The sequence below is a fragment of the Macaca fascicularis genome, chromosome 6, assembly GCF_037993035.2.
Source record: "Macaca fascicularis isolate 582-1 chromosome 6, T2T-MFA8v1.1".
Taxonomy (NCBI): Eukaryota; Metazoa; Chordata; class Mammalia; order Primates; family Cercopithecidae; genus Macaca; species Macaca fascicularis.
Window position 1 is genome coordinate 17,882,572 of NC_088380.1, and position 15,783 is coordinate 17,898,354.

The window sequence follows — 15,783 nt, forward strand, 5'->3', positions numbered from 1 at the left end:
AACATTAATTTTTATGTGTCTTTTTTTTTTTTTGAAAAATTGGAAAAAGAGAATAGAGAAGGAAGATAACACCCACAGGCTTATACTGCAAATACAATGAGAAAATCTATTTGCTAATTTTAAGATGATTTACATGCCGGCAAGATCACAAGGATAAAAACCCTGAATGCTAAATGAACAAGTACGCAGCTCCTCTAACAAAGTCAGGAAATGTCTTGAGCATAACATTGCAAATATTCATCTAATTTGATAGGGTAAAAACCTAGAGACTTTCTCATAAAGGTTGAAAGAAAATGTAGCTCACTGGTTTTCAGCCTGGAGTGATTTTGCCTCCCAGGAGACATTTGGCAATATCTGGAGACATTGTTGGGTGTCACAGCTGGTGCTGGTGCTGGTGGTGTGTGTGGAGGGTGGTACTGGCTGCTAGTAGAGGCCAGCAATGAATGCCAAACATGCTACAGTGCATAGGACAGCCTCCCACAACAAAGAAATATCTGTCTCCAAAAGGAGGTGGGAAAACCTGCGTCCTCCATTTAGCCTTTATAGATGGTGTACTGGTGTGAGGGAAATAAATATTCAAAAGAATACAATGTTTTGGAGGCAAGCTCATTTGTGATTTGCTTCCCTGGTATTTTACTACACTAACTTTTATTTCACTTTAAATGGCGAAAAAAGAAAAAAACAAACAGTTCCCGCTTTTTTCTTACCTTTGGTTTAAATTTGAACATTTCCAGCTGGCATGCGTTCATCTAAGTTGGTGCTGCCTCCTATGACCTGTAAATGTGTACAGTAGGGTCCTCAAGTGTTTCCACCGCAAAATCGCTAGTGCGATTGAGTAGACATGGTCACTTTGCTTAATTTAAGTATGTAAGTTAAAATTATGATAAGTTAATTTTCCTGTTAAGTGAAAATACACTTACCTTTCCCCGGCTGAGTGCAGATGTACTTGCCTTTGACGTCTGCCTCCCTAAGTATGGCTACAGTTTGTCACTCCGGTTCTGGAGGGCGACCCTGTCCCTGAATTCGCGCCCAGGTCATGAGGGCAGAACCATCTTGAGGACAACCTGCAACTCAATCGATTTTTTCTTGGCTGGGACGCAAGGCGAGCATGAAAGCGATCCAAACACAGCCAGAGGGCGCCAAAATGCCGCAAATAAAAGTTCCAACGGCGTTAACTGGCTTTTGCGGGAAGGTAAAATTGGCTTTTGTCTAATCAAAGAGCTACCGTTGTCAACGATGTCACATTACGTTATTTTTGTATGTCCTCTTGCCAACAGGTAAGCAAAGTGAACGCATCTCCCAACCCCGGTGGCTACTCTGTGTCCCGGTGCTAAGCCAAGTGTCCGCCCCGCAGGGCACCCGGACACGCCGTGGTTGGCCCCAGCTTTGACTGGAGCGCTCGCGAGCAGAGCGTGCGGCTGCCTCGGCCAACCCCGTCTTCTCAATACTGGTGGGCTCCATTAAAGCACAGACAGCAAAAACATCGACGGCCCCTTTCCCCTCTTCTCTTCCCTCCTTCCTCTCCCAAGTTCCGAGAGCATCCTCCGAGGGGCGACGTCGCTCGCCCCACCAGCTGGACCTCGGCGACCGCACTTCCCCCGAAGCCGCAGCCTTCGGGGCTCAGCCCCGCGGGTGCGGGTGCAGGTGCGGAGCCGCCCGAGGTGCGCAACTCGTTTGCAGCGGCGCCGCCCAGACGCGCCTGCAGCTGGGGCTCACCCCAACCTCGCTGCCCGCCGAGGTAGCGGAATCGCAGTCGACGTCGGGAGCGGGCTGGACGGGGGTCTGAGAAGGGTAGCTGGTGCCAGGGGGTGTCATTCAAATATCACCTCGAGGCAGCTCCCTCAGTCTGAGCGAGAGCCCGAGCACTTCTTATCCAACCGTTCCAAATAAATGAGGAGAGAGAGAGAGACAAACCCACGGACAGCCCAGGCGGCGCGGCGGGGGAAGGGGGACACGGGAATGGAGGGGAGGAGAGGGGAGGCGGAGGGGGGATCTGAATAGAGGGCAGTTAGAAAACGTTGGCGGGGCACAGTGTTGGAGGGGAAGGGAGATAGGGGGAAGGGAGGGACCAGGATGGAGGATAGCAGAGAAATGGGGGTGACTGTGATGGAGGGGAGGGGAGATGGGGGCCCAGAGCTGGGGGGAGTCAAGGGGAGGCGGGCGTGTCCGGGCTGGAGGGGAGAGGGGAGGGTCTGCGCCGGAGGGAGGGGAGGGGAGGGGAGGAGAGGGAGTCCAGGGGGTGGGGAGCACGGAGCTGGAGGGAGTGGAGGGGAGGCGGGCGGGGCGCCGGGCTGGAGGGAGGGGAGAGAGGCGGGCGGGGAGCGCGGGAGGAGGGAGGCTGGGCGGGCGGACGCGCGGGGGGAGGGCACTGGGCAGGAAGGGGAGGGGGAGCGAGCGCGAGAAATGCAGAGGCTGCAGCGGCGGCGGCGGCAGCAGTAGCGGCAGCGGCGACGACGGCGGCGGCAGCGCTCCAACTGGCTCCTCGTTCCGGGCTCTGCCGTCGAGCCGGGAGAGAGCCTCCGCCAGCGGCCAGGCACCAGCCAGACGACGCCAGCGACCCCGGCCTCTCGGCGGCACCGCGCTCACCCAGGGGCTGCACAGGCACCCAGAGCCGGTAAGGAGGCGAGCCCGGTGGCCCCACGCCGCCGCGGACCCAGGGGCCTCCGTCCCCCACCGAGCCGCTCCCCGCCCCGCAGCCCCCAGGCTCTCCCTTCGTGCAGCGGGCAGCTGGGATGTGGTCCCGGATTGGACGGCAAGGGCCTGGGGTCCCTCAGTGAGGGCTCCGTCGCACTTTGGGGATCCCGGGTGATGAGGGGCCCAGAAGTGGGAGGCGTCGGCCGCTCGCAGGGTGGAGGGGTGAGGGGGGCGGCGAGGCTGGTAACCGGAGCTGGGGGGGAGGGGGCTGTCGGGGAGAGAAGCTGCGGGTGACGGGAGGAATTGCCGAATGCGAAACCCCCTAAGTGCGTTGAGTCCTGGGGAGGTCGTTCTATGGGCTGAAGGGAGCGCTTCCGTCATCCGAGCCCTCACCAGCCTGGGAGAAAGCGCTCGGGGCGAGGGGCGCAGCAGCCAAAGATGAGGGTGGGGGTGGGGTGGGGCGGGAGTCCGGGGAGAAAGAAGACGGGAATCTGGCTCGATCTGAAGGAAGAGGGTGGCTTTTTGCTTTGGCAAACGGGTTTTCTCGACCCGTGGGACTCCTGGATCTTGATTCTGGGGCCAAGGAATACGAGGTTCACACGGCGACGTGCACTCAGAAGCACCTCCCGAGCAGATCGGAGCCCCAGCCTCGTCCGTGGCGGAATTGCCTTCCCACGAACCTGTGGGCTGCCTCGGAGCGGTTTGTTTTTTCGAGCCTTCGGTTCCAAGAATGCGCCGGGCGCCTCCGCCCTGGGCCCCGGCCTGGGGGGTGTGGGCTTGAACCTGACAGCGCGCGGCCCTAACGGGGCTCAGCCCCGCTGGGAGCTCAGGGTTGGGGATGAGCAGCTATTGCCCAAAGCGCTAAAGCTGAAACCCGGTGCCCGGTTCCTGCTTCCCCCGCCCCCGTCCCCCCTCCATTTCCAGAAAAATAAAAATTGCGGAATACTGGATCCGATCGCACGCACAATGCGCGGCTGCAAACCGCATTCTTTTCATGAATATTCATCGAACGCTTGGCCAGGCTCCTTATCTGCTTCCCCAGAGACATTTCCGCCTTGAAACGAGCTTGGTGGACAGCCCTTGCTCGTGTAATTCTCACTCTGCTGAAATTAGCACAGCGCACATGGGTGCATTTTTTAGTACCTTGTACAGGGTTGACACACCTCTGTCTCCCCCGCGGCCACTCGCACTGTGGGGCGGGCTAAAACCCCACGCTAGCATCGAAATGGTCTTCTGCTATAGGGGTGTGGACCGACTCCCCCCCACACCTCCCGGGATTACAGCCCGGGCGAACAGACCCCCAGTACTGCAGGCAAAATGAATGAATCGGGACTGTAATTACCTATTCCTTTGTCTTGGCCTCGCGCATGCGCCGGAGAGCAGGGTGTGGAGGGCCGGGCAGCCCCATCCCATCTCCATCATCCAGCCACCCACTCCCCTCCCGAGCCGAGGAACAAAGGCGTTTGCCCTAAATGTTGCGGGAAACCCTTGGACACCAATGACAGTTTTTCCCGCCTGTGTGTGTTTATTCTTTTCCAGGCTGTCTCTCATCTTTTGCTTTCTTACTGATTTCAGTTGACCAAAATTAAGATCTGCCTTGATGATGATGAGGGCAAATTGTAGATTAAATATTTTGTACCCGCACACTGCTATTTTCCTTGCTAGTACGGTTCATTGTTCTTTTTCCTGTAACATATCTTACTGCAGTGAGGGTAGCTTTCTTAGTTTGCATCAATTAACCGTTTGACAGATCTTTTTTGGTCATTTGATTAAGGGACGGTGGCCTCAAAACTGTCCGTGGGCGTTGCCTCCAGTGGCACCACTTGGGGAAAATTAAGACATCTTGGCGTTTATTCGAACAAGATGGCCTACAAAAACCGAAGAGAAGAAAATGATTACCTTCTCAGGATCCTAACCCTTTCTGTTTTCTCTGGACTCCGACCTCATTGTTTCATTAAGGATTCCAAAAGGCGAATGGCGTCCAGATGGAAATCTCCTGGTTGGGGGAGAAAGAAGGCAGTGGTTGGGGTGAAGCTGGTTGGTTAGGTTCGCAAAGATTCCTTTTTCCCGTTACCTAACAGAAGCCATGATATACCTTTGATGGCTGATTTTCTTTCAGGTGATCTATTTTCCAGGTTATGGCCATTTAGATTTCTTTTCAGGCTAGTTTGTTTTTACCACCCAAAAAGGGACTTATTGTGTATATCAAATAGGAGCCAAATATGATGTTTTTTGCAGTGGTAGGTTATGTTTAGCAGGGTTTTATGCTTAAGTATTGTCAGTACATCCTGGTGGAATAACACGTGGGAGCAATGGAAATCATCTCTTTTGTCCTTTTTGATAAGAACTTGATATTGACCGCATTCAATCTATCAGGGTGGCTGCCTAGCTGTCTTCTGTGTGGCATGTACGTAGAAGGATTGTACTCCTTAGTATTTAGTAGTTTATTATGATTTAGAGAGCTATGTGTACAGGTTTCTTTCTTTTTTCTTTTCCTTTAGGTTGTGTTTTTGGCGAGGGGTATGTTGGAATATAGAACAAATTCAATAGCAAATGTATACCAGCATGTCCCGAATTCAGTAAATCTTAGGTTTTTGAGTCAGATAATATTTAAATCGAATTTTAAAAATTGTTACCGAATTCAAAAATTTCTATCAGTTCGCTTATTCTTTTAGCCAGTTAGCTTTTTTGCCAAGCTTTAGCAGGTAGAGAAATATGGAGCCTTTTGATAAAATGCACCAACAATGACAGTGGCATTTCTGTTCTTTAACTGGTACTCAGTCTGCCATTGTGACGTGTAGAAGAGAACCTTATCTCCCCACATCACCCTAGTTTAAAGGTCCAATGGGAGAGCCCTAAGCATTTAGGCTGTCTATCCTTGGAGGCCTCTTCATAATCCTGACTTTACCAGGATCCATAATCCTCCTGGATCTTACAGTGCAAGAGGCGATGCGTTCTGTCTCTTTATTTTTTAATTTCACAATTAAGAACAGTTTGAAGCCATTTTCATTCCATGGTCAAGATAAGCGGAGTATGACATCAGAGAGAAACTTTCATTTGGGGGAGATTTGATCACTCTAAAATGATGTCTGTGTTATTCACGGTAGTTTTGCAAAAATTGCAAAATCCATATCCATTTTTAAAAACAAGGTGTGATGTATATACAAATGCACACATATACATATGTGTGTATACACACTATAAAATCTTATGAATAACTTGAAATCATACTGGTTGGTATAGAATATTATTTTATAGTGCTTTGATACTGGTCTTTGGAACATAATCAATTTCTGTCTTTCTAAATGTGTTTGAAAGGGAAAGCCTAGCAAGTCTATTAATAAGCTGGCTTCCAATTTATCCCAGTGTACCTGGAGCATTAAGCTAAGACGTTCATCTACAGGCATAAAAACTTACATCAAGCACTACTGAACTTTACAAGCTGGAATAAACAATGCGTACTAAATAAAAGATTTATAAAATTGTTCTGTCTTATTTTTGTGATCTCTTGTAAATGTTTTTTTCAAAAATATCCAAAGAAGACCTGTGAACTATTATTTGTCAAAAGCAATTGCCCTTGGTATCTGATTCTGTTGAAAGAAATGCTTTGATTTATCCAGGCCTTTATCTTAATGTAGTGTGTACCTACTCATTTCACATCTTCTTTCTCTTCTTAATGATGGTCTTAGCTGGTACCCTGGAAACCAGGTAACTGCTGGGGAAAAATGCTGAGTAGGTATATAGACAACTTGAATATTCTCTGAGAATGGGTGTGGAATCTTTATTGTTATATATCAAATTTTCTCTAATTAATCTAATCCTTTAGATTTATTGTATCTCTTAAGACTTTAGATAAGCCAGTGAACATGAGCTTTTTCTCTTTGGCTTAATTATAGTGGACAAATATTAGGAAGTAACTGTGAGGTTGCAAATAGAATATTTTGAAAGATAAGGTACTCTTTATGTGTTTTGGGGTAATGTTTTTGGGGTGGTTTCTCAGGAAATCGTGTAGACACTGGATTTGAAGAATCTAATAATTCCTATTTTGCGGTTATAGTAAGAACTACATATGGTGTCTAAAAATGATTAAGTGTGGAATGGCTGGCTCTTAAGGGCTCCTCAACCTCTCAGTCTCAATTAGTGATATCAATTACACTGAAAGTGTTTTCAACAACTGAAAGTGTCAATCAACACTTTCAGTGTAATTGACATGACTAGCTAATTTCAGTATATTCAGCTGTATTTTTGTTCCAGCTTGATTAATGAAGCCCGGGGGACCCCAGGAATATTAAGTTAGAAGTGTAGGATGTCTCAATCCTAAAGGGGACCAAACATCATGGTTCCTATTTTGTGTCCTTGTGTTTGTAGATATTTGAAATTCTGTATTGTATGGGAATTAGCCTGAAAGTGTATTTCATGATATCAGGATGGCCACCTTCCTTGAATTCCCCAGGTCTGCTTATACTTTTGTAACTTAAGAGGTGGCATTTAAGTTCTCTTGAGAAAATACAAGGGTAGTCTTGAAACCACAGCAGTGCCCAGCCTGCCAAAGGAAGGCTTTTGTGAAATGCCTTTCCAGCCACAGCCTTTGAGACAGATGTCTAGGTAAGTGTCACATGAGAGCAAATGTCTGGTAAATGTTCTCAAGAGTAAAAATCAACCATACAGAGTCCATTTCTCACCAGAATATAGTTCAATTGTAATTTTGAGGAGCCACAAGCCTAAGAAGGAAGCAGTGTGATTAAAACAGCATTCTTCTTTTCCCTCTAGAAGTCAGAAATGGGATGAAATGGGAGGCAGAGAGAATGAAATAGTGTGTTTTTCTTCTGCACTCTAAGGATTTAAATAGCATAAAAAATTATTTCTTAATGTTTTACAGACTTTCCACACTCAGTACATTTTTGAACAAAAACAGGGAAAGCTGAGATTTTTTGACTCAACAAGGCCATCAGTGCTGAGAGGTGGTGATTGAGCAGGCTTGGAAGTCTAGGAATACATTCCTGAAAGCTTTAGAGATTTAGAAATAGAAACCATCTGCAAGCACCACAGGGGCCCAGGGCATAAGGAAACACTTCAGGATAATATAGGAAAATGGTGTGCAGTGGAGAAAGCAAAGCCTTTACACAATATTTTCCCCTTATCACTTAAGCATTTTATGAGCTCTTTTTTTCATTTTCTTTCTTTCTTTTTTTTGCTAGTTCATTTTGAAGGAGGCAGGACTGGACTTCATTGGTTTGTGTTTTGAACTTCTGTTTGAAGTAGGTATTTCAGCAATTTGTACGTTGTGTAGGGAGTATGATATTTAGAAAGCATGATTTGGAGGGTTAGGCGTGGTGGGGATGGACTTTGGAGCCACAGCATCAGGTTCGACTCTTCTCTTAGCCATTTACTGGTTGTACCATCTTTGGTAAATTTCTTACCTTCTCTGTGCCTCAATTTTATTTAGAAACGGGATTGTGATGCATGGTTACTGTAAGGATTAAACGAAATTGTCATGCACTTAGGACATACCTCCTTATATTCAGTGCATCTTTTTAACCACAGTCACCATAAAGGAGTGAGAATATCAGTTTTCTTTACTGCATCCTCCATCTATAGCTATTCATATATTTGTTTCAAAGAGACCATTCTTGCAAGACAGGCTAATGGTGGTGCCTTGCTCAGTAGGTAGAATATAGAAGTCTGTGGTTTAGAAAAGTCCTCCAGATGTGGTTAGGAATACCCTAAATAACGTCAGCAGTTCATGTGGACTAAGTTTCAAAAGTCCGCAGTGGGTAGGTTAGTACAACCCAGCCTCCATACTGAATTTGTATTTTTTTTAATGGAAGGAAAAAATGAAAGTCCTTGGAACTTCAGAGACAGGCTTACTGCTTTGGTATGTTGAGACCTGGACTCACCCTGATTAGTTGTATGACCTTGGGTGTAGATATAATTCATTTAGATTCCTGAAAATCCTTAGCTTTGTTGTGTCTTGAATCAGATGTATCATTAGCATTTGAAAGAAGTCCAAGTCATTAGTATTGAGGTTGATAAGCTAACTCAGGTATTTTACATTCCATATTAGTCCCCCTACCTCCACCCCGCCCTTGCCAAACAGGCATCACATGCCCACCACCTCCATACCTGGAGTAAAACTGAAGGTTGTATTATGTAGGAATGTAAAGATGTTGTGATCTACTGACAAATCTTTGGAAGGAATTATCCCCATGGGGACCTTAGTAATCAGGAACTCTGAACAACAAAACAAAAAAAAATTCTTTGGAATTTCAGATATTTGGGGTGGATCAATTCTGGAACTGGTCTTAACATTTCAGACATTTACTTCAGGGATATGCCCAAGGGATTTGCTTTTGTCCTTCTGGACACTTTTTGCTGTTGAGCAAAGGTGACTTCACTCTTATTTTGGGTAAATTGTTGTTTAACAGCTTCTTTAAACAGGTTTTTGAATCATGGGTTCTGGAGGGAAGTCATATATTTTACTTCATCTGTCAGGTGTTCGCTGTAAGGAAGGGGATTTTTTAGATGCAGTGGTTATGTCTTTTAAAAGGTTTCCTAGGATTTCAGTCCTTGTCTGATGAAGCTACACTGTACTTCTCCTAAGCCTTGGCCATTTTATCCTAGGTAATATGGACTCTTGAGGGGGAAAAAATGGGGGAGGACTCTTGAATAAAATGGGTAACCTTTTCACATATTGACATCTTCAGTGTTAATTTAGAGAGAGTGATACTAACTTCTTGAATGAAAAGTTACTTATTATGGAAGAGATCCAGTGCGTACTTTAAATATTTCATCAGTATTACATTAAATTGCTTGTAGATTAGAGGTGCCTCTTGTCATGGTGAACGGAGGCCAATACCTTAAGTCATTCCTTTCTAGTATGATGACTGTGGTTGTTTTTTTTTTTTTTTTTTTTTTTGAGACGGAGTCTCGCTCTGTCGCCCAGGCTGGAGTGCAGTGGCCGGATCTCAGCTCACTGCAAGCTCCGCCTCTCGGGTTTACGCCATTCTCCTGCCTCAGCCTCCCGAGTAGCTGGGACTACAGGCGCCCGCCACCGCGCCCGGCTAGTTTTTTTTTTGTATTTTTTAGTAGAGACGGGGTTTCACCGCGTTAGCCAGGATGGTATCGATCTCCTGACCTCGTGATCCGCCCGTCTCGGCCTCCCAAAGTGCTGGGATTACAGGCTTGAGCCACCGCGCCCGGCCCGGTTGTTCTTACTAAGGACTGTAAATGTAGATTTGGTCGATACCTTCACGTTTCTCCTTGCCCATTGCAGATGGAAGTCATAACTCCAAATGTCTTACTTATCTGCAATTCTGCTCTGAGATACGAACCAGGTTCTAGTAGACCCTCTGCCACTGTGTAGTTAATGTTGCCTGATTAGAAATAAACCAAGTCCTACCTAAATTTGTCAATCTGTTTTGTTCTGCGTCCACGCAGGATTCATTGACAGAAAGCCAGTGGCTGCTTTTAACCACTATCCAAACCTCAGTTCTTTGTAAATACTTTCCTTAGAGCAGAAGGTGTAAAAGCTCATGACTAAACACTCATTTTGGAACTCAAAAGAATCTTAGAGAAGTTAGTGGGTTGCTCAGGGTCCCATGAGCTGCTTATGGGCTGCGTGGAAACCCAGGTTCTTTCCCCAGAAAGCCTCATTCCTGCTGCCCCTCTCTTCTGAGAGAGAAGTGGAGAATGTCTAATTGTGTCGCTCTTACTCACCGTCTGCAACGTAAACATTTTTTTCTACCATTTTTTTTATGTACCCTAGAACCACTAAAAAAAAAAATCTCTCTCTCTCTCTCTCTCTCTCTCTCTCTCTCTCTCTCTCTCTCTCTCTCTCTCTCTCTCCAGTCTGGAGCCTATATCCGCCTGGCCATCTCCCTCAGAGGAGACCTCTTCGGCCTTTTAATACACCACACATGCCTCAGGGGGACACTGCAGTCACTACCTCCTGCCACTTCATCCACAGGCCATCTTCCCCTCAACTTACCCCTCTCTGCTTCTTACATTATGTGCATGTGGTTTCCTTTATATGCCAAAAAGTATATGGCATGCACTAAAGTAGCTTTCTTCGTAAAACTAAACTTTAGTTTTTCTAAAATTTAAATTAAAACCTTGTTTTTCTCCCAGAATGCACAGTGGTTGGGGGCTGGGGAGCTGGCGATGGTGGGTATGCGTTTGAAAACACCACCAGCTGGTTTTAGACTGATTGGGGGCTATAGAGCAAGCGGAGCAGTCAGGCATTCCACCCACCCCTGGAATGCTCAGGGCGCTCTTGGCAGATTCAGTGTGCACGTTATGGCAGGTGGTGGATGGAGAGCTTTTATGCCGATTTCTAGCGTTATCTGGCTTATTGGGTTGAGAGCTGCATACAACCGGATGTTTAATCTTTTTTTTTTTTTTCTTGAGACGGAGTCTCGCTCTGTCGCCCAGGCTGGAGTGCAGTGGTGCCATCTCGGCTCACTGCAAACTCCGCCTCCTGGGTTCACACCATTCTCCTGCCTCAGCCTCCCGAGTAGCTGGGTCTACAGGGGCCCACCACTACACCCGGCTAATTTTTTTGTATTTTTAGTAGAGATGGGATTTCACCGTGGTCTCGATCTCTTGACCTCGTGATCCGCCCGCCTCGACCTCCCAAAGTGCTGGGATTACAAGCGTGAGCCACTGCGCCCAGCCAACGGGATGTTTAATCTTTTTTATTTAAAATTACCATTTATAGTATTTGGGGTGATTTAGAGGATTTAAAAAATCTGTTCGATTCTGAAGTGGTCCTTAAAATACGGAACTTAAGTGCTTCAGTTGCTAAAACACTTTCTAAAGCATACTATTGGGATGTTTGAAACTGATGTTAGTAAATGTGTGCATTTGTATTTGGATAATCTGTGATAAGTTTAGTTTTTGATGAGACATAATTTTAATTTCACATTTAAAGTGATATGTTTAGGTCACTAAGAGGAGCTTTGAATTTACAGTTTCCAGAGAAACCCACAATTAATAGGTAACTTGTTTTCATAATCTTTTAATTATTAGTTATGTAGATTCAGAAATGGATATATTCCTAAAATAAACCCAAATTAAAACTTCTTATTCTTTTTAAAGAAAAGCTGTGGTTCTATTAGAGAAAAACACTTCTTTTTTAAGTTTATGAAGAAATAGATGTTAGATGAAAACTTTTCCTCGTTGAGCTTTCTAAATTACAAGTTTCCTGAATTGCTTGGCAAAGTGATTTTGAAAAGACCCACTTCATTTTTCCTTTGACAGTCTATTCAAAACACCATTACCACATAGACTAATACAATAACCAAGGTAAATAGCAACAAGACCTAATTGGGGAAACAGTGTATCAAATGGGGGAAAACAGTATCCACTGACAGAGAGAACCAGCTGTTTCTTAAGGAGACAGAGAAGAAAGATTTCCTGGGAGTTGGGTCTTCATAGGGTGCTCTCCTGGCCTTCTCTGAGCTTGCCTTGGAAACTCTAGAGGCTGTAGAGTATTTGCTGTCTTTAACCCTTGCGAATGTTCTCAGCTCTTTCAGTAGAGGATAACAGTGTCTCTATTTGCCTTAGGTGTAAGATGATTGGAGAAAAGGAAAATGTAGAGAAATCAGATTGACTTTAGATGGACAGGCACAGAGTTCTGAAGTGACTTCCCACTCCTTAATTCTGCAATGCACCCAGAAGTGAGTGAGGTTAGGTGACCACCTGGGTATTTACTATAACTATTATTACTATGATTAGATAAGGTGTCCTGGAATGTTCTCTGAATAACTCATTTTTCTTTTTTTTTTTTTTCTCTTTTTTCCTCTCGCTCTGTCATCGAGGCTGGAGTGCAGTAGCGCAGTCTTGGCTCACTGCAACCTCTGCCTCCCGGGTTCAAGCGATTCTCCTGCCTTAGCCTCCCGAGTAGCTGGGATTACAGGCACTCACCACCATGCCCGGCTAATTTTTTTTGTATTTTTAGTAGAGACAGGGTTTTCCCATGTTGGTCAGGTTGGTCTCGAACCCCTGTCTTCGTGATCCGCCTGCCTTGGCCTCCCAAAGTGCTGGGATTACAGGCGTGAGCCACCACGCCCGTCCTTTTTTCTTTTTTTTTTAGACAGAGTCTCACTTTATCGCCCAGGCTAGAGTGCAGTGGCGCAATTTCTGCTCACCACAACCTCTGCCTCCCGGGTTCAAGCGATTCTCGTGCCTCAGCCTCCCTAGTAGCTGGGACTACAGGTGCGCGCCACCAAGCCCGGCTAATGTGTGTGTGTGTGTGTGTGTGTGTGTGTATAATATTTGAGAGTCTCACTGTGTCGCCCAGGCTGGAGTGCAGTGGCACGATCTCAGCTCACTGCAACCTCCGCCTCCCAGGTTCAAGCAATTCTCTTGTTTCAGCCTTCAAAGTAGCCTACATGCGTTGCCACCATGCCTTGTATTTTTAGTAGAGACAGGGTTTCACTGTATTGGCCAGGCTGATCAGAAACTCCTAACCTCAAGTGATCTGCTCGCTTTGGCCTCCCAGAGTGCTGGGATTACAGACGTGAGCCACCATGCCTGGCCCCCAATAACTCATTTTTCTAAGGAAGAAAGAATCTCAATTAACAATTGGTGATGACACTGCCTCCCAAGGCTTCTCATAATCACCCAACCTCAGGTAAACAGGGTGAATGCCACCCTATTGACAGGAGGTTTATTGTGGCACTGCGTTTTCCTCAGTAGCCCTGGTGATCTGTTGTTGAGAACCCAAGCTCAGATTTCCCAGGGCTCACTCAATTGGACTTTAGAAATCTGGTTCCAGAATTTTCAAATGTTTGGTTTTCAGACAAATAGTAACACGTGTTTGCACCAGTGTTCTCCAGAAGGTTGTTAAGATAAGATTGATAATGCTTCCCAGGTATGTGTTTTCTTTTTCTGAGTCACAGCTGCATGTTACTAGTTTTCCCCATCTGACCTGATGATTGACTGATGGAAAGTCTCATTGAAGGTTTGGTGATCCTTTCATTGGTAGAATAGACAAAAACAGAACATAACTGGCTCATTCCATTCACCTCTACTTTTCTATTGTAACTGGATTTATTTCTGCCATCCAGACAGAGAACTTGGGCTTTGATTTCATCTGTACCAAAGTTTTCTGGGTGGGCACGTACAGGGGGTCATCATAAGAGAACTCAACTGACCACAATGCAGAGAGAGGTAACTATCCAATGGAATGGTAACGTGGTTCCACTAAGGTAAGAACTGTAGTATTAAATGAAATGAATTCTTTTTGTTTGTTTGTTTTTGAGACAGAGTCTTTCTCAGTTACCCAGGCTGGAGTGCAGTGGTGCAATCTTGGCTCACTGCAAGCTCCACCTCCTGGGTTCACGCCTTTCTGCCTCAGCCTCCCGAGTAGCTGGGACTACAGGCACCCGCCACCATGCCCGGCTAATTTTTTTTGTATTTTTAGTAGAGCCGGGGTTTCACCATGTTGGCCAGGATGGTCTCAATCTCTTGACCTCGGGATCCGCCCGTCTCGGCCTCGCAAAGTGCTGGGATTACAGGCGTGAGCCACCGCACCTGGCCTAAATGAAATGAATTCTTAATGGGAAAGAAGTTCTGTGAATATTCCTGAGTTGTTGTGTTTGACTTAACTAACTCTTAAATGGAATTTAACTAAAAAGTGAATTTAACAAAGAAGTGAATTTAAAGCCAACAAGCTTCATATCTCTCCACCTCACCCCAGATCTGTGTTAATTAGCCCTTCTTGCTTAAATCAAATCATCCTGATGAACGTTAATGCTGTGATTAGCAATGTATTCTTTGACCATATTCTTGTTTCCAGCAACAAATAACTGCCATGTTAAGGGGAGAAGGAAGTGATGGATAGAGGGACCAGTTGGCAGATTGTAACACATGTACACACACTATTCCTTTAACTTGCTTTCTTTAGACCCGTAGTTCCTACCTGTGAATCTCATTTCTGTATTGATCCCCAGTGGCTAAGCATACGACTAAAGGGGGATTCTGTGTCATTTCTTCAGTAAGCTAACCAGGAATCTCCGAAAAAGGGCAAAGAAGTCCAGAATGATGTAATGCGGCAAAAAATGTTACTGCTGTTTCTAAGGGGGGTGGAGGAAACCCAAGCCAGTTTTGAGTTGAGTGTGCTTCCTGTTGGAAGGGGGTGAGATTTCAGAGATGTATACCTATTAAAAAAAAAAAAAAAAAAACTCAGGATATCACAAAGCGTGGCAAATGAGCAAGCCCTGACCTGTTAGCAGTTGTTTGCATAGTTTCCCAGGTAGAGAAAGCATCCAACAGATAGAACCAAATGTTTGAGGATGCTAACATGCACTGTGGTTAGTGTGAGGTTTAATTGGCTGGGGACACATTTCCATTTAAATCTGGTTCTGATAACACATTTAACTACCTCACTAGCTAATTACACAGTTCCAGGCTTGAGAGAGGAAAAGGCACCTGTGAGCAGTGGTGCGTCTTGTTAAATAAGGTTTGAAAGCCCTTCCAAAAAGGAAGAAATGGCTGTATTTGGGGACGTTTGAGCATAGTAATTGTGCAGCCTTGCTCCTGGCTGAGGGTAGGGGAAAGAAAGCCCTTCCTTTCTGCTCCAAGAAGTGTTCAGATTCCCCTTATGTGGGCAGAATTTTTGGTAAGTACAATACAGGAAGCAAAACCGCATTGCTCTAGGTCAGCAGTCAGTGACCTCTTGTTTCTGAGCCCCTCTGTTGCCTCCTCATTGTGTGTTCAGGGGACGAAAGCACAGAGCAGGAGAAGAGGAAGGGAAGGCTGGGAGAGGCTGGGAGGATGTACCCGCATTAACACAAGTTGGGGAGGCACCAGTGCTCTGTTCCTGTCTCTACTCAGGCGGCCATAACAAAATAACAGATGGGATAACTTAACCAAAATATATTTTTTCATAGTTCTGGAGGCTGGAAGTCCAAGATCAACATGTTGGTAGGGTTGGTTTTTTTTTTTTTTTTTTTGTGACGGAGTCTTGCTCTGTCACCCAGGCTGGAGTGCAGTGGCACTATCCTGGCTCACTGCAACCTCTGCCTCCCAGGTTCAAGCAGTTCTCTGCTCAACCTCCCAAGTAGCTGGGATTATAGGTGTGTGCCACCACGTTTGGCTAATTTTTTTGTATTTTTAGTAGAGATGGGATTTCACCATCTTGGCCAG

At 45.8% G+C, this 15,783-nt stretch overlaps 2 protein-coding genes across 13 annotated transcripts in view; one reads left to right on the forward strand and one right to left on the reverse strand.

Moving 5' to 3' along the window:
• The window catches only part of LOC102126788 (uncharacterized), a 116,153-nt gene extending 114,261 nt beyond the window's left edge, over positions 1–1,892 (reverse strand). For 11 of the 12 annotated variants that reach the window (XM_065546119.1, XM_065546117.2, XM_065546116.1 and 8 more), the window contains exons 1-2: positions 921–1,892; positions 708–774 (exon numbers count right to left, since the gene is read on the reverse strand). In XM_065546119.1, the coding sequence (XP_065402191.1) occupies positions 708–749 (42 nt within the window). In that variant the 5' untranslated portion in view covers positions 750–774; positions 921–1,892. The remainder of the gene's footprint in view (positions 1–707; positions 775–920) is intronic. The other variant, XR_012413594.1, reaches the window with a different exon arrangement.
• A 542-nt stretch (positions 1,893–2,434) lies between these two features.
• Positions 2,435–15,783, forward strand: part of BASP1 (brain abundant membrane attached signal protein 1) — a 60,109-nt gene continuing 46,760 nt past the window's right edge. The window contains exon 1 of the mRNA XM_005556616.4: positions 2,435–2,614. The gene's annotated coding sequence lies outside the window, so the exon portion shown is untranslated. The remainder of the gene's footprint in view (positions 2,615–15,783) is intronic.